This window comes from Natrix helvetica, assembly GCF_964273705.1.
Source record: "Natrix helvetica genome assembly, chromosome: 1".
Classification (NCBI taxonomy): domain Eukaryota; kingdom Metazoa; phylum Chordata; class Lepidosauria; order Squamata; family Natricidae; genus Natrix; species Natrix helvetica.
In genome coordinates, this window is record NC_138548.1 from 48,872,375 (window position 1) to 48,890,624 (window position 18,250).

Genomic DNA, 18,250 nt, shown 5'->3' on the forward strand with positions numbered 1-18,250 from the left:
ACAAACAAACAGGTATTTTTATTTATACCTGTTATCTCGTACATGTTTGACAAACTAAACGAATAAATGAATAAATGAAATTCCAGAAGCCACGCTCTGCGTGCTTTTCCTACTTTATTACAAGGAACATGGTTCTCATTTCCTGTTAAAATCACCGCAAGGCACATTAATCTTTCAATTCCTCAGGGGCGTTACAGTGCCGATGGTGTATGCAGTGGTTAAAAATCGCAAGGCTACGCAAACCCTCTTCCTTAATACAATCCAGGTTTGACAGTTCCCGCAGGTGACCTCGAAGTTACGTCATCGCCAAGGGGGTGGAGCCGCCCCGCCTCTCAAAGGCTTCGCGCGCCTGGTCAGATGATCGCGTGTCACATGACCGTGCTTCCGATCAGGCGCGTGGCTATAGCCGCCTACAGCGGATTAACTCCGAGAGCCGGGATGCGGTCGTTTGGCTGTCCCTGGTTTTCCTGAGCGCGGCGGTTCCTTCGACCTTCCAAGGATGCGGCTTTGGTCTTTGCTCTGGCTGCTGGCCTGCAGAGCGGCTGCTTGGCAGAGCGACGATTACTGGCTGGATGATGCCGTCGGGATGGGGCGGCAGTTCGATGGCATCGGAGCCGTTAGCGGCGGCGGGGTAGGTGAACGGAGACCCCGCGCGGGCTGGGAGCGGGTCGGACAATCTGTCCTTCGTTACGGGTGGGTGGTGGTTGCACGGAATCGGAGAGAGCCTTTTCACAGCCTGACGGAAATCGTCCCAGAAAAGAACCTGCGAATCTGAAAATTCCCACGGGTTGCTTCCTCGTGGGAGCACTGCTGATCGCCCCTTAGTCCCGTGTCCTCTGCTTACCTTGGGGATGAAGTACTATACAGTAACCACGCCTAAGGCAAAATAGAAAACCCATTCTGCATTCAGAGGCATTTCCTGTAAAAAAAAGAAGAAGACCTGAGCTGTCAAGTTTGGTGAGATTCTTTTTACAGGAAATGCCTCTAAGGGGACCTGAGCGTGGTTATTATTTAATTTAGTTCGTATATTATATCCACATATTAACTTGATTTATTGTTCATGTGTTAGAAGCATATAATACTGTACATAGATAATAATAAGTAGCTTCCAGGGAAAGTTGCTGTAACTTGCATGGCATGTTTATATTTTATTTTTCCAATGAGTTTCCTTACAGAACTTATGATACCTAACAGCCAAATTTTATTGTACCAAATTGAGAAGCCATTTCATCAGGTAGGGGGTATAAAGAAACGAACATAATTGGGCAAGCGTGTTGTACAATGTACTTAAAAGTAAGATATATTCCCCAGCTTTGTTCAGTGAGGGCACAGGAGAGAGAGAGACATAGGTAGGGGATATAAAGAAACAGACATAATTGGGCAAGTGTGTTGAACAATGTACTTCAAAGTAAGATATATTCTCCAGTTTTGTTCAGTGACGGCAGAAGAGAGAGAGAAATGAGCAAGCAAATGTATATTTTTGTTTAGAAGCTGGACTTAAATTTTTGCCATTTGGATTTCAATGGACAAAGCTTTGTATACTGGTTTTCTAAAATAACTACATAGAGAAAAATGGTGTTTCCAAATAAGAACTTGGAGGCAGGAGAAAGAAGTGATTGGTGTCAAGAATGGACACTCATGGATATATTTCATTGTGAGCAGTAAAGTATAGGAAGATAATGGAAACTGATAAGACAAGTGGGGTAAAAATAAGATTTTATTCGGTAAAATAAAGTCACACTCAAGTTGAAACCTTACTTCGAATTATTTCTTATTTCTTGGACAAATCCTTTTGGTTTTGTTTGACAAGAAATTGGAAGAAATTTGTTACTGCCTTCTTTGGTCCCCCCCCCCCCCCCAAATTCCCTGTCAAATTTACAGATCTGGGATTTTCTGTTGATCACCACGTTTGATCCTATGTAGTATTTGAGATCAGCCACAGTTGGTTAGCTACTGCTATCTTTTAAACTCAGTATTTGCAGAGGACATGTAGAGGCTAGGAGAAGTTTTTAGGAAGACAATAGAAATAATGAAAGAACCATGGGAAAATGGGCATGAAAAATGATTATCTGATACTTCTGATCAGTAGTATCATTATGTATAAGTATTAATTCTAAACGTTTTCTTCCTAATTTTTTTCTAGGCTACCTCACGCCTTTTAGTGAATTACCCAGAGCCTTATCGATCTCAGATTTTAGATTATCTTTTTAAGGTAATTATTGCCTTGTTGTATTGATTTAAGGTAGAGCTTTAATTGTTTTCCTTAAATTTATTAACAAAAAAGGCTGTGATGCAAACAAGAGTGATTGAAGTATGAAAAAAAAGTTTCATGTATTCAGGTTCTTTCCTGTGCATTCGGTATTTATTTCTCTTCTTGATTGATATATGAAATATAATTGCAGCTACCTTTCTGCTACCTCTGTTACTATGGCTTTTGGAATTAGTGCAAAGATGTAAGTTGTAATTATGGCTGAATGTAAGTATGTGTGCGCGCACGCATGCATATACAGTGTGTGTGTGTGTGTGTGTGTGTGTGTAGAGGGAGGGGGATGTCAATTAGTTAGTCTTGTAGCCCAGAATCTTAACCATCAAAGTGATTCAGAGACTCAGTAATGAATGAGAAGGATAAGAATTTGCTTATAAATCTGCTTATAAAACTATGTTTAAGTCTCTGAAATTATGCAAATTTACATTCTCGTATCATTACATTAAATAATGCAAGTACATAATTTATATCAGTTTCCTTGTTTGTCCCCTTTATGTATATTGGCTGTCTTTTTTCTGAATCTTATGGCTTTTTTATTGGAAGTTCCTTTAGAGCTTGTGCTTGTTTTTTTCCAATAGTATTGGATTATTTACAAATAGTCCTCGCTTACCGACCACAGTTCGGTGACTGTTTGAAGTTACAGTGGTTCTGAACAAGTGGTACGACTGGTCTTCGAAGTTAACATATCACCCCTGTGGTTACGTGATTGTGATCTGGGCACTTGGCAACTGACTCACACTTAATGGCAGTTACAATGGTCCTCAGTGTCAAGTGAACAGCATTTGCAACCTTTCTTGCTGGCTTCCCACATGTAAAGTTAAATCTCCCCCACTCAGCAGCAACCACCTCCCAGGCCCTAAATTACTCATATGGTGCTATGGGCAATTTTAATCCTTCCTTTCAGGTTGATTCCAGTTCATGATGATTGGAGAGGAGAAGTCCTGCCCTTGGCCCCATGAGGTCCCACATGATTCAGTACTTTCTCCTCAGACCGCCCCATTGGATTTGGTAGAGAAGGCATTTTGCGGGCCTCATTGGCTATGTTTAGCAGGACCCAGGAGACATTCATCTCTGCTGTGGCGCCTGTTTTATGGAATATTTTTCCCCTGGAAACTAGTTTAGCTCCATCCTTTTTGTTAAGGTCCTCAAGACCTGTTATGATGCCTGGAGCTCCCAGAGGGTACCGAAGACTTGCTAAGAGGCTCTTTTGTTGTGGTTGCCATTTTCATTCCTTTCATTGTCTATGGTTGTGTACCTTTGTTTTTTATGATATTAATGTAAAGTTATTATAGTTGTTTTATCTCATTGTTGTGTGCCACCCAGAGTCACTTTTGGTGAGATGGCTATATAAGTTAGATAAATAAATAAACAATAAAATAGAATAAAATGTACTTTCCCCTACCCAGCAGTAGCTACTTACCTGCCTGCCATCTCGTGGGTTTAATGACCCACAATTCTTACCTAACGACATCAGGGACCCCCGTTGCTAAGCCACGTGGTCACATTATGTTGTGCATTACAACCACATTGGTTAGCAATCAGAATTCCAGTCCCAATCACTTGACTGTCATTAAGCAGGGACTGCAGGGACTACCCATGGAAAAATCAAATGTAGTCTGTTGAATTTTCTGAGGTAATCCAGAAAGAAAATGTGAATAGAAGCAGAGATTGGATTGAGATTGTACTTGTGATAGAAACCTTTTGGCTTGACATATCAAAATTTTGGAAAATGCCTAACTCTACTTTGCTGGCATGTCTGTCTGTCTGTCTGTCTGTCTGTCTGTCTCTCTCTCTCTCTCTCCTACTTAATGGGTTGATATGCCTGGCTGAACCATCTGAAACTAAAAATGAATGGAACGTTTTAAGAAAGTTGACTCTGATGAAAAAGAAAAAAGGGAGGGAGGAAGGAAGGAAGGAAGGAAGGAAAGCCAATATAATGTGTGTGAATGTGTCTGTGTGGGAAATTGTGTAATTATTCTTTTAACAATCATGAGGAGTTCATGTTAATTAGGAGAAAACCTATTAAAATGGGTGTGATAACAGTGGAATGTTGTTTACCAAAAAGAAACATTAATACTTCTTTCTCATTCTCTTGTTTCAAGCCAAATTTTGGTGCCTCCTTGCAGATCCTCAAAGTAGAGATTGGTGGAGACGCACAGTCTACAGGTATTTGAATTTGGGTTTTGCAGGAAAGATTTGTAGCATCAGTGAGTGGGATCCCTTGGGGTAATAGTCCTGATATTTGTTGTTCTGCAAATGAATGGTTTCTTTGTAACCCACGCCCGCATTCCTTTCTTGCATATATTCTGGAAGGCATGCATGTAAATCCTGTAATATCCCAATATGTGCTAGGTTAATATTGGATAATGTATTGATAGGTCCTTAATTCTAAGTGAAACTTGCAAACCCGCTCACTTAAGTTTTGTATGATATAACATATTTTCTCTATTTCCCTCCATATAAGAGTGTATTAACTTCACTAATTGAACAAAATAGGGCCACTATCTCTGTTAAAAAAGCAAGTAAATCTGGTACCACCTATTAGAATTGTGAGGTTGCTTCTTATATAACAAGTTTATTTCAGGCACTTAGAAAGTGGAAAAACAAGTTTAGGATGTGGTAAAGCAATCTTATTAAAAAGACTTTGTATCTGCCAATGTAGATACAATACAATAGTAGAGTTGGAAGGGATCTTGGAGGTCTTCTAGTCCAACCCCCTGCCTAGGCAGGAGACCCTATACCGTTTCAGACAAATGGCTATCCAACATCTTCTTTAAGACTTCCAGTGCTGGGGCATTCACAACTTCTGGAGGCAAGCTGTTCCACTGATTAATTGTTCTAACTGTCAGGAAATTTCTCATCAGTTCTAAGTTGCTTCTCTCCTTGATTAGTTTCCACCCATTGATAATTGAATAACTACTTAAGGATCTGGATGGTTGCCCATCAGGGTGTATCAGGCCCATAGTGATGATTGTTTACCTAAGAAAACTCTAAATCCATTCTGAAATTTGCTATCACGCTTACAGTTGTTCCATTTATAAAGTTCCATTTTGAAACATATGTGTAAAATATAGGAGTGACTGTTCTTGGCACGTAATAGCTTTCTACTGAGCAAAAGCTTTGTAATATGTTATTGCTAGCTAGTCATGCAATTATGTTTTTAAAATGAAGATTATAAAGGTGAATGTGATGTAGACAGATACCTGTATTAGTGCTTCTGCCCTTGACATTATCTTGTGGGCTAAAATGGAATAATGTTTTCGTATTCAGTTTCATTACAAAGATGTACTTTCATAAGTTATTGGGAAATGCACTGGAGTAAAAATAGTTGAAGGTCTTGCATTAATGAAATACAAAGGTGATTTTTATTTTCCATTCCTAGATGGCACGGAACCCTCCCACATGCATTATGAAAATGATGAAAATTATTTCCGTGGCTATGAATGGTGGCTGATGAAAGAAGCTAAAAAGAGAAATCCTTTCATTAAATTGATTGGTAAGAATTGCAGGCCTTTGCGATATGATGCCTTGGTATCTTGATTGTATAATTTGAAAACAGCTTGGTGATTCATTTTTAATTATAATCGCTTAATGCCAAGTGAAATATCCAGTTTATGTTTTCAATAATTTTATTTTGTACTCACCTGAATTTCAGACTAAGCCCAATTCCTAATTGCTGTCTTTGCATCCTGGCTGGAAAAGCATTGGAACAGAAACAGGTTAAAAAAGGGTTGAGGCTTTCATCACATGCTTGCAGAAATGGTCTTACATTTCAGGACCTAGCCTCTTCCATTTATTGTTCCTGGTTTGGAAATAAACCCTGTCTGGGAACATAGGGACATTATTTGGAATGGAGAAGTAGCCATAAGCATTGATCTTGTACTCTTGGCCATTAAGCTGGTTCAAAATAATGTGTGACTATGGCAGTAGCAATCTGCAGCACCACATTCTGAAATAAAAGTGTTCTCTAGAAGTTGAAATTCCCTATTCTTTTGAAAGCCATATTATAGTGCAAATGCCCATGTTGCAATTCATCCCGAACCCTGTGATTTGTTGGAGAATCTGCGGATTAGATTGCTTACCCTACACAATGTTTCTTGACATACATGGAAGACCTGGACTGCATGTGTTTACTGGTTTCTGGGCCTTAGCAAAAAGTCTAGCTTTGTGTTGCTTTGTGTGTAAAACAGGTAGTCTTTGCTTAACATATTCCTTGTTAGTCCTTGTAGTCCTTGTTAAACATATTCTTAACATATTCAGAATTATGCTCTAAATGAATGATACTTATGTCTGACCTTTGAAGTTGTGGCCATTTCAGAGTCAACATTCAGGCACTTGGTCTCCCACCTGCATTTATGATCATGGAATGCTCTCCATCTTTCTTCCCCTCTTTCTTTGACTGACCCCTGCTCCGCCACCCTTGCCACCCTGCAACCACTGCCCCTGCCGCCCTGCAGCATTTGCTTCATTACCTTTGCTGCCCTTTGCTTCACCATTCTTGTTGCCCCAGCTGAACTTTGCTGTCTTCTTCTTCTTTCTGTTGCTAACGAGAGACTGCTGGCAATGTGACATCATCTTTCTAAGGTCATGTGTAGCCCTCCTGAGATCTTGCAAGGCTTCTAAGACACCTGCAATCTTGGCATGGGTAGTGGAGTGCGGGGTGGCCTAAAGAGCAGAAATAGAGAAGATAGGTGAATGGGAAAGTTGAAGGGGAGGCAAGCCCAGCAGGGAAGAAGAAGCCTGAGGTTCTACAGTTGCATGGTACTGGATTAACAAGCGCAACCGGGGTTACTGAAACTGCTAAGCAGTGCGGCCATGTGATGTTTCACCTAACAACTGCATTGCTTAGCAGCAGAAATTCTGGTCCCAAACAGGGTTCTTAAGCAAGGACTGCCTGTAAGTAAGGAGATCCTGTGTGGACTTGCTCCAGTTGTGGTTCTTCTGTTTAGCCTACATACTTCAGCCTGCCTCTGATATCTCCTTAGGTATTATGGCTCAGTCCATTGACAAAGTAGAGCCAAACTTGGCTCATTATTCATCACTTATCCCTTTCAGCTCAAAACAAGTAATTGGAGAAGGCAATAAGCCAGAATATGCTTTCTAGGGAATCAATCCTATTGCATCAGATTGGAATTTGCCTCTGATCAGATCTCTCCCCAGTCATTGTAAAGCTTAGAGTGAAGGAGTCTATACTTTTTTTAAAGAGATACTTGCTGATGGGTAATAGTAGAAGGTTTATTAATTAAGTAACCCTACAACATTAAATAGTGTAGTCTGAGCCTGCTTTCTGGGAGTCCTAAGTGTGCTGTAGTGGATTGAATTTTGAATACTTTTTATTACTTTATTATCACTCTAGATTAATAATATCATCTACTTCTTCCTCTGCAACAGCACCAGGTTTTTCAGACTAGGTTTCCCTTTAAAGGGAGATGAGCAGCATAGAAAATTAATAAAGTCAAATAAAAATGTATTAGAGCTGGAATCAGTGATAATTGTGCTTCCAAGGTCTTGCTGCATTCGTGAGAATACTGAAAGCAGCACTGTGGCAAACCCTGTCACAATTTCATATGTGTGTTCGTCATAATCCACATAGAAAATGCACATACGTACTTAGTCTGGTATCATGAAATCACAATCCTCCTTTCATCAGCTTGATTCCCTTAGGCTCCCCTGCCTGAAGATGCTGCTACTTCCAAATGATTTGGGGGAGAACAATTCTCTTTTAATAATGCAAAAGAACCCTAATGTTGAATGACCCTAATGTTGAAGTAGTTGTTAGAGCTTTGTGTGCTTTGAAAAAGATTGAGAAGTGCTTGAGACTTTGCACACTGCTTTTGTTCCTTGTTTTAAAGCAACCAAGTCTTTTTTCTGTCTTCTGGGAAAGCTTAAATAAAGATATTGTTGCTTTAGGATTTACTTTAATGCTTAAAGCGCCATCTCTTTTTCAAGATTGTGGAGGAGCCTGGAAAAAAAGTGTTTTTGTTAGTAACAATACTCCTTTAATTGTGTGTGCAGTGTACAGCAGCTGCCAAAAAAGCCAACACAGTCCTAGGCTGCATCAACAGAGGGATAGAATCAAGATTACGTGAAGTGTTAATACCACTTTATAATGCCTTGGTAAGGCCACACTTGGAATACTGCATTCAGTTCTGGTCGCCACGATGTAAAAAAGATGTGGAGACTCTAGAAAGAGTGCAGAAAAGAGCAACAAAGATGATTAGGGGACTGGAGACTAAAACATATGAAGAACAGTTGCAGGAACTGGGTATGTTTAGCTTAAGAGAAAGAAGGACTAGGGGAGACATGATAGCATTGTTCCAATATCTCAGGGGTTGCCACAAAGAAGAGGGAGTCAAACTATTCTCTAAGGCACCTGAGGGTAGAACAAGAAGCAATGGGTGGAAACTAATCAAGGAGAGAAGCAACTTAGAACTGTGGAGAAATTTCCTGACAGTTAGAACAATTAATCATTGGAACATCTTGCCTCCAGAAGTTGTGAATGCCCCAACACTGGAAGTCTTTAAGAAGATGTTGGATAGCTATTTGTCTGAAATGGTATAGGGTTTCCTGCCTAGGCAGGGGGTTGGACTAGAAGACCTCCGAGGTCCCTTCCAACTCTACTATTTTATTATTATTATTAATTACATTTATTGTTATACCTCCTAAAGATTTTTTTAAATTTGAAAGTAGTGGTATTAAAAATAAAAATGGTCCGCTTTTCAGGTAAATATGATTAATGAAGCTGATTGTATGTGAGAAAAACTAATATGGAGTACTAATCCTTGTTTAAGAACCATTTGTTCATCAAACTTCAATTACGAAGGCAGTGAACAAATGCCTTGAAGTTATAGCAGTTGCACCACCCTGCTGTAATGTGACTAAAATTTGGGTGCTCGGCAGCTCCAATAATTTCATAGAGCACTTTCAAGTCCCCACAATCGCCGTCCCCCATCTCTTCCCCCATCTCTGGCCTTTGGGCTGTCCTGCACTCTGCTGTCCTGCACTCCACCACCCCTGTTGTCCTGCCACTGTGCCTTCCATTTCCTTGCTGTCTCCTCCATCTTGCTTATAAATTGCCTAACTCCTCTGCAGCACCTCCCATCCCAGCTGCCCCTCACCATTTTCTTCCTCCTGCTGCTTATGAAGGGTGCTTGGTGGAGGGGCAGTGGAGTGCAAGTGGCCGAAAGGCCAGAGGAGGAGAATTAGGTGGGGAGGGAGTTAAGTTGCACTCTGTGATCCTAAATGTGGGTGAACTACCAGGTGCCCATTTTTTGTCACATGACTGTGGGGCGGTGCAATGAATGTAACTTCGAGGACCATTCATCCGTAATTTTGAACACCTACTGAACAAATGGCCATTAAAAAAGCACCACTTGTATAACCCCTACAAACAAAAGCTTTTTTGGGGGGAAAACACTATAATATATAAAAATGGGAGTCCTGAAATTAAAAAAATGAAGAAATAATATACATACATACTGTAGATATGCCAGTTTTAAATACCCTCAGCTTGGAATCCAGGAAGTTAAAACTGTCTATCCACAGCAAGTAATCATCTAACAAAAAATATTTTTAATAACTTCATCATTAAATTACATCCGGCATCAACTGAATTAACTTTTATTACTGCTGTTGTGCTCTCTGTTCATATCCTTCTCCCTATCCTCTTGCATTTCCCTCTGATTTACTCAGAAGGATCCTCTTTCTCTCAGGCAGATCTCTGAAGACTTATTAGCAGTAGCTGTTCTGCTAGCAAATGGATGCCACTCTTTGCAATTTACTGATTCTTTTCTTAAATCAACTGTTTTCATCAGCAGTCTTTTGCTTATTACTTCTATGTGTCTGATCCCATTCTTCAGCTATGTCACCTACCATCTGATCCCTCTTATTCTTTCTCTGTTTCTAGCTCATCTTCATTTCCCTGGCTTCTAGTCAACTCATTGGTCAAGGGGCATATGAGAGAAATGAGGAACCACAAAGTAGGTGGGGCCCCATTACATATTTCGTGTTTGTTTGTTTGTTTATAGAATTTATAAAGGTAAAGATAAAGGTTCCCCTGCACATTTGTGCTAATTGTTTCTGGCTCATCTCCGTTTCTAAGCTGAAGAGCCAGTGTTGTGCGAAGAGGTCTCCGTGGTCATGTGGCTGGCATGACTAAATGTGCTGTTACTTTCCCACCAAAGTGATTCCTATTTTTCTACTTGCATTTTTATGTGCTTTCGAACTGCTAGGTTGGCAGAAACTGGGACAAGTAATGGGAGCTCATTCCATAGGCAGCGCTAGGGATTCAAGCCGCTGAACTTCCGACCTTCTGATCAACAAGCTCAACATCTTAGCCACTGAGCCAAAGTGTTTCAATTCAAGGCTTCTCAATTCAAAAAGTATTCTATACTGTACACACATGCACACGCACAGACAGACAAAAGGAAACAATTAACAGAAGGTGATAGTGATGCAGAAGAATCAAAATGCTCCCATGTGGACAAAACCTCTCTAAAGGACCCCACCATTTGAATTATCACAGGACCTGGGAGAAACAATGGTTTTCAGGGCTTTTATAAATAAGATAAAGGAAGGGGTAATGTTTAAAACAATACCATGCCTTTCAGAGGTGGTATTGAGCAGGTTCTGTCCAGTTTTGGAGAACTGGTAGCGGAAATTGTGAGTAGTTCAGAGAACCAGTAAATACCACTTCTGACTGGCTCCGCCCCCATCTATTCTCTGCCTCCTGAGTCCCAGCTGATCGGGAGGAAATGGGGATTTTGCAGTAATCTTCCCCTGGAGTGGGGAAGGAATGGGGATTTTATAGTATCCTTCTGCCACGCCCACCAAGCCACACCACGCTCACCAAGCAACACCATGCGCACCAAGCCACACCAACAGAACCGGAGTAAAAATGTTTGAATCCCACCACTGATACCTTTTTATGAATTTTCATAGGCACAACATGGCAGTTTTCAAGAAATGTAATCAGGGCTTCAGCTTGTTCTTAATTCTGTTAACTGTTTCATCCAGCTCTTGCTAGCAGTTATTTTTACCACTCATTCTTCCATTTCAGTGAATTATCCTGTTATTAATAATACAAACCATAACACTAGTATTTGTAGAAAAAGGAAGTAAAAAATGTATAGACTCTAATGATTATTGTAGGGATCCTAGAACATGTGAACAAATTAATTTCTTTCTATAATAACTCTGACCATTTAGTATGTTCACCCCACATTTTGGACAGTAAAGAAACCATTTTAGCTCTGTGAATTTGATGTGTTAAGCATAATTTTCCTTTGTGTTTGTGTTTTTTATGCTTCTTCTTGCAGGCTTGCCCTGGGCTTTCCCAGGATGGATTGGGAGGGGTGTGAACTGGCCTTATAATTACCCAGATGTTACAGCATATTATATTATCTCCTGGATTATAGGTGCTAAAAAATATCATGATTTGGACATTGACTACATTGGGGTTAGTAGAGGAGTTTTTTTTGTCACATTCTGTTTTTTGTTAAAAATTAAATGCAACTTGTACCACATGGCTTATAATGTAGGTGTGTTTACCAAGTGTTTTTTTGAAAAATCCCCTTCTTTCTGCATTAAGCAATTCATTTGTGGGCGATTTGGTCAAAAGACATAATTGGGATGGTAAAATAAAAGTTAATATAAAAGGCAATTGAACTAGTAACGTGAATTTGGACTTACGCTAACATGCATTTCATCTATAAGTAAAAAATAGTTTAGTTTACTTTGGAATGATTGCCGAAATGAATCTGCATGCCACTAAGTCATGTTCTTTCTTAAATGCTTAGAATTATGTAGATTATATGCAGTGGATTGATTCAAAGTAGCTTTTTAAAAAAGTTCACAAATGCTTATTTGTTTCTTTATTATTAAATTTATATTCTGCCCATCTCACTAAATGAAGCAACTCTGGGCTTTTCTGTTTGTCTACATAGAGACTGGATTTAAAACATACAATTTTTCCAAGTGGAGATGGCCAGATAACCCATGTCCTTCTGTTAAAACTGTGGTACAATATTTGCCCATCCTAATAGGTTAGATAAGATGGGCGCACTCAAGATGGGCATCTCCCTTAAATATTATCATGTGATGGGACCTGGGAGTCCTTCCTTCACTCCAGCCCTCTAGAATAGCTTTTCATCTAGATTCAAGGGACCCCTACCCTTTCAGCAATCAATCAGAATAGAGCAGGAAGGGACCTTGGAGGTCTTCTAATCCAAACCCCTGCTCAAGCAGGAGACCCTATAGTATTTCAGGTAGGAGACTGTCCAGTCTTTTCTTAAAAACCTCCAGTGATGAAGTACCCACAGTTTCTGAAGACAAGCTGTTCCACTGATTTATTTTTCCTGAAGGCCATGAAGACCTGGCTCTTCCTCTAAGCTTGGCTAGGTGGGGTTGAGCTGGGAGAATGTTTGTTTGGACTGGCACCTGAGGAGTAGGGTGTTCTTTGAAGGGTCTCTCTGGGCTCGCTTGTTTTCTTGCACACGTTTCATTACCCAAACTATCACTGATGATATTATCTAGTTTAGGTAATGAAACATCTGCAACAAAACAAGCAAGCTCAGAGAGCACCAAGGATCCCTGATGTCAACCCTCCGCTACAAATATTTTCCTTTATTAGGGTATTATTTTTTTAAAAGTTAGGTTTCATGGATTGTTGTGAGCAACCTAGAGTAATTGCATGAGATAGGTCTCAATAGTAATCCTATAAAAAACATACCTACCTACCTACCGTATTTTTCAGAGTATAAGATGTACCTTTTTCCCTCAAAAAAAAAAGGCTGAAAATCTGAGTGTGTCTCATACACTGAATATAGCATTTTTTGGCCTCCTGAAACCCTCTCCTCTTCATCAAATGGCCATGCATAGCAGTGGTGGGTTCCGGATCCCGGTGCAACAGGGCTGGGCGTCCATCACATGCACAGCACGTGCGCAGCGCGCACATGCATACTTACCGCCACCGACGCTCCGCGGTGCTCCAGCTGCTCGGCAGAGCATTGTGTAGGCACTATACACTCTGTGCGCGTGCGCAGAAGCCCCAATTGGCTCAAATACAGGTAAGGACTGCGGTCGGGCAGGTGACCTCCGGAGCATCGTACTGGAACGGTACCTGGTGCTCCCAGCAGCCTCTGGTACACCCATACCGGAGCGTACCGGTGGTATCCCACCACTGGTGCATAGCCTTTAGGAAATGAGTGAAAAACAGGCTGTTTTTTGCTCAATTTTGCCCCCACCCCCAGCCGCCAGGCACACTCTAAAAGCCTCCCTAAAGGCTATTCATGCCCTTAAAAAAAACGGGCCCATGTTCGTGAAAAATGTTGCTTGTTTTTGTCCCCCCCCCCCCCGAGCACTTTACAAGCCTCCTAAAGACTATTCATGCCATTTAAAAAAAAATGGGCCCATTTTTATGAAAATCTGGCCATCTTTGGGAGGTCTGCAGAGTGCAAAACCCTTTTTTAAAAAAAATTGCCTCTTCAAAATCTTGGTGCGTCTTATACTCTGAAAAATACGGTACATACATACATAATATAGATACATGGCATAAGCTTGAAACTCATCTAAATTTGTTCATTATATGCTAAACTTGGATTTTGTGTGATATCTGAAAATGAGTCTTTGAATTAGAGAAAAGTGCCTCTGGATATATAATAGGCTGAAAGGCTATCCACTAATTATTTGCCCATCATAAAAGATTAAAAACATCGCAAGATTATAGTCGCTCACAGGATTTTTCTTTGGAGCTAAACAATGTGTTAGAGGCTCTAATGTAGAATTTAATTTGACATTTTTGTGGACAACGTGTCCTTGCTTCTGAGACTTTATCAAGGTCAGTGATGATGTAGCATGAGTGTCTATGGCAACAGACAGCTTTGATTTTTATTTTAAGCTTGAGTTCTTGATTTGAGAACAACGTTACACCCCAGAGAAGAATATATGTAATATTCAAAAATCAGTGTTTGAAAAAGATCCAATAATAATAAAGCAATATCAATTATTTTCTAAGAAATAAGTAATTCGGCATGCTTTAGAGTAGTCATTTATATTTTGGTAAATAGTAAAAAGACATGTTAAACAAAAATATACAGGATCTTCACTGGCAAAATATTCCTGATTAAAAAAACCTTTTCTCTCACTGGAACATTTTTTAATGTGTTGTGAATGACCTAGGGAATTATTGTCTGACCTTGGTGACCTTAAGAAGTAGGGATTTTAACTCTAAGCATTCCCAAGCAAGATGCTGTCTGAGGAATTCTGGGAGTTAAAAGTCCACTTCTCTTAAAGTTGTCAGGGTTGAGAAACATTGACCTAATGTAGACTTTAAAGCAACACTGGCTGAGATATTCAATTGTTCCATTTATGCTTCATTCTCTAATTGCTAGGGTTCCAATTCAAGTTATTGTGCTTTGGGGTTGGGAACTGGATTTAGTGGCATTTTCTTGTAATTCAGGTTTGAGTCTTGATGACAGTTAAATTTTATTACTAGTTTTTAAGCAACGTTATAATACTTTTAAACTTTCTTCCCTTTTTTTTCCCTTGAAGATTTGGAATGAACGAGCTTTTAACAGCAAATATATCAAGGTATGTCAACTACTATCCTTCACTTATTTAACCAAGTAGGAGTCTTGATCTTGCTTTAACATGGAACAAAATTATGCAGCAGAGCAAGAATGTGGGGTTACTTTACTTCAGGTAAACAACTAATAACCATTTGCATGACTTTTTAAAAAAAAATATTTTCTTTTAATACAAACATTTCATCATTCATTAAACAGTGTGACATCTGGGTACAATTCTTTTGTGTAATAATAGTTAAAGCTTACCACCATATTCCATATATATATAGTTTTAATACTAGTACTTAAAACTTAACATATCTATTTTTGTAACATTTCTTGTAACCATTTGCATGACTTTGCATGACTTGATGTGTACTAGAAATATGTTTTGCATTTGTTGCCTATCTGCTTTACATTTGCACGCTCGTATTCACTAATAACATCTGAGCTCTTTTGTGCTATCCATATAATACTGACTGGACATTGAAAGTAAAATGTAATGCTGTTCATTTTGTGTGACATTTGAGCTGAAATATTCTTAATTTGGGGGCCTTTACTAGTTAGTGTCTGCTCATTATCTTACTGGTTCAAAAGGTAGTATTCTGATCCCAAGTTGTTTAGGATCTTGACTACCATAGCTAGAAACATCACCTGGGCATAGTAGCTAACTAGCAGCCAGTGCAGGAACTTACCCATCTTAGTTACTATAAACAGCTGCAGTTTGTTGACCAAGTATAAGAACAGTTTTATACTTGATACCTTGGAATGATCTATGGATGCGGCTATGCGTCCATAAACAATTGTAGCTTGGTTGTCCCTCTCCAGAAAAAGCATCTAGGTCAGGTGTGTCAAACTCACGTCGTCATGGCAGTGTCATGTGATATAAGGAGACTTTTCCCCTCTTTGCTAAACTGGGCAAGGGCAATGTGTGATGCATCTGGGAGTTTGACAGCCCTGATCCAGGTGGTATATTATCTAAATTGCAGAGGTGGGTTCTGGCAGGCACTACTGCTGAGTCGCTCGTGTGCGCGCTTTGCACGCACATGCTTGATGTGAGCTGCGCACGCATGTGCAGTGCAATTAAAATTGTTCTGCGCATGTGCAGAACTGAAAAACAAGATGGCGCCACCTATGGCACCGTCGGGGAACCGGTTCAGGTGTGTGGCAGGCCTGGGTCACTGCCGGTTCCAACAACCCAGGCCGCCAAACCACTACCAGTTCAGCCAAACTGGTAGGGACCCACTATTGCTAAGTTGACGTAAAGCATTCTTAAGCCATGGCTAGAGCTTGGGCCTTTAGTGACTGATGAATCTAGGAACTTTTATCTACAATCTAAAAAAGAAGGCATAATACTTATTTCTTTATAATATTCATGTATTACATAATTGATTGCTTAACTTGGAGGCTGTTACAGAATTTAATCTAGAAAAAATGATTAGGTTTTAAAAGAAGTATTTCCTACTTTGATTACCAGAAGAAACAATTTCTGTTTTATAACACTTGTACATTTAAATATGTCTGTTAGTTTCTATTATGGAATTTATTATTTGCTTTTGAAAATATACAGCGTACATATCTAAATTGCTAGGGTTCATCAGGTTTTGGCTAATTTAGATAAGGTTTACTGCTGATTTAAAATGTAAGGAAGGGTGTGGATAATATAAAAGAGACGAATATTTGATACCCAGCGACTAGACCTGAAGGCTGTATGCACTTGTCTAATTCCAAAGGGGAGATCTCTTGTGAGTTGAAGTGTGTGGGAAAGATTTGCTGTTTAATTTTTTAGTAATTTAAATTGCAGCTGGCCCAGAATGTGGCAGCAGATGTGTACAATGGCATTTCATAGGTCACCTGTGTTGAACGAGCTATATTGGTTACTGTTTGTTGTGCTTGTTGTGATATAACTATTTCTTTGATTAGCTCATATTTTTTCAAACCTCAGGTTTAAAAAACTTCTTGTAGGACCCACCACAGGTACATCTACAATTGAAAATAAATTCTTCTTTCTTCTTTTATTTTACAACAATTTTTCATTGGAGTCAAGGCAGACATACATTGCCCAAAGCCATTCAGGTGGCTTTGGTGTACATTTGCAACTTAGTTATATTTCTATATACAGCTAGTCCTCACTTACCGTCCACTTGTTCAGCTGCAGTTTGAAGTTACAATGGTGATGAAGAGTGGTACTTATGACCAGTCCTCGAAGTTCTGGCTGACACACAATCCCCTTGGTAATAGGATCACAATCCAGGTGCTTGTCAGTCAACTCACACTTATAATGGTTGTAGTGTCCTGTGATCATGTGATCACAGTTGTAACCTTCACTACAAGTTTTCCATTCTCTGGACAGAGTTGATTCACAGTCTAGGTAGGTTCTCCTGGATTTATGCTTGTGGAGCAGTTGGCAGCTGTGACTACGGAGTAGTGGTGGGTTCCGGATCCCATTCCAACTGGTACGGTTGGAATGGCCCCGGCGTCGTCCACATGGACCCGCACAGCATGTGCGCACAGCGCACTCATGCGTCTTACCATCCAGCGACGCCTCTGTGACACTCCAGCTGCTCGGCGTAGCATCGCACAGGCTCTGAACACGCCGTGTGCAGAAGTGCCGAAGACTTTAAAGACAGGTAAGGAGCGCAGGCAGGCGGGCGGGCCCTCCGGAGCACCATACCGGAACGGTAACCTGTGCTCCAAGCAGGCTCCGGTAACACCTGTACCAGGGCCTACCGCCTGCAACCCATCACTGCTACGGGGGACCCTGGACATTTATGCCATAGATGAAACAGCTTCCCCCCAACATATCTCAATTTCATTTTTTTTAAAAGGCTTGTTTGTCATAAGAAGATAAATAACATATATCAACAGTCCACCAGTAATTCATGTATTTATTTGCATCCCAACTTTATTATTTTTAGAAATAACAAATTTATCCTTTCAATGTTATACACGATCAGATCTTTACAATTTTGCACCTGGATTAGAAAAAAGATATTTTGATAGTTTCTGGACACTGATGTAACCCCACCAAGTAGATCAGACCAAGCTTCAACTGTACAGGAAAGTGGTCTATTTTTATTGAGAAAAAACTAATAACAAAATCTTCTAAGTGTGATTGGGCTATGCCTCCTCCCTTGTGAATTTCTATGTGAATTATGGAGGTGTGAATCTAAGCCACTTATACATAGAGCTAGTCCTTGCTTCCTGATCACTCATTCAATGATGTTCAACTTTGCAAGGGTACAGAAAAATGAGACATCGCTAGTCCTTAAAGTTGTGGGCATTACAGCATCCCTGCAGTCCCAATTTAGCTGTTTGGCAACCAGAATGCATTTTATAATGTTTCTAAGTTACATGATCATCATTTGCGGCCTTCACAGCCAGCTTCCAACAAGCAAAGTCAATAGGAAAGCCAGAAGGA

General features: G+C 40.1%; 1 protein-coding gene across 4 annotated transcripts in view; it reads left to right on the forward strand.

Moving 5' to 3' along the window:
* The first annotated feature begins 373 nt into the window (after positions 1-373).
* The window catches only part of GALC (galactosylceramidase), a 42,317-nt gene continuing 24,440 nt past the window's right edge, over positions 374-18,250 (forward strand). For 2 of the 4 annotated variants that reach the window (XM_081968379.1, XM_081968378.1), the window contains exons 1-6: positions 374-631; positions 2,144-2,212; positions 4,369-4,432; positions 5,649-5,762; positions 11,584-11,723; positions 14,816-14,854. In XM_081968379.1, coding sequence (XP_081824505.1) covers positions 500-631; positions 2,144-2,212; positions 4,369-4,432; positions 5,649-5,762; positions 11,584-11,723; positions 14,816-14,854 — 558 coding nt within the window. In that variant the 5' untranslated portion in view covers positions 374-499. The remainder of the gene's footprint in view (positions 632-2,143; positions 2,213-4,368; positions 4,433-5,648; positions 5,763-11,583; positions 11,724-14,815; positions 14,855-18,250) is intronic. The other 2 variants (XM_081968381.1, XM_081968380.1) reach the window with 1 other exon arrangement.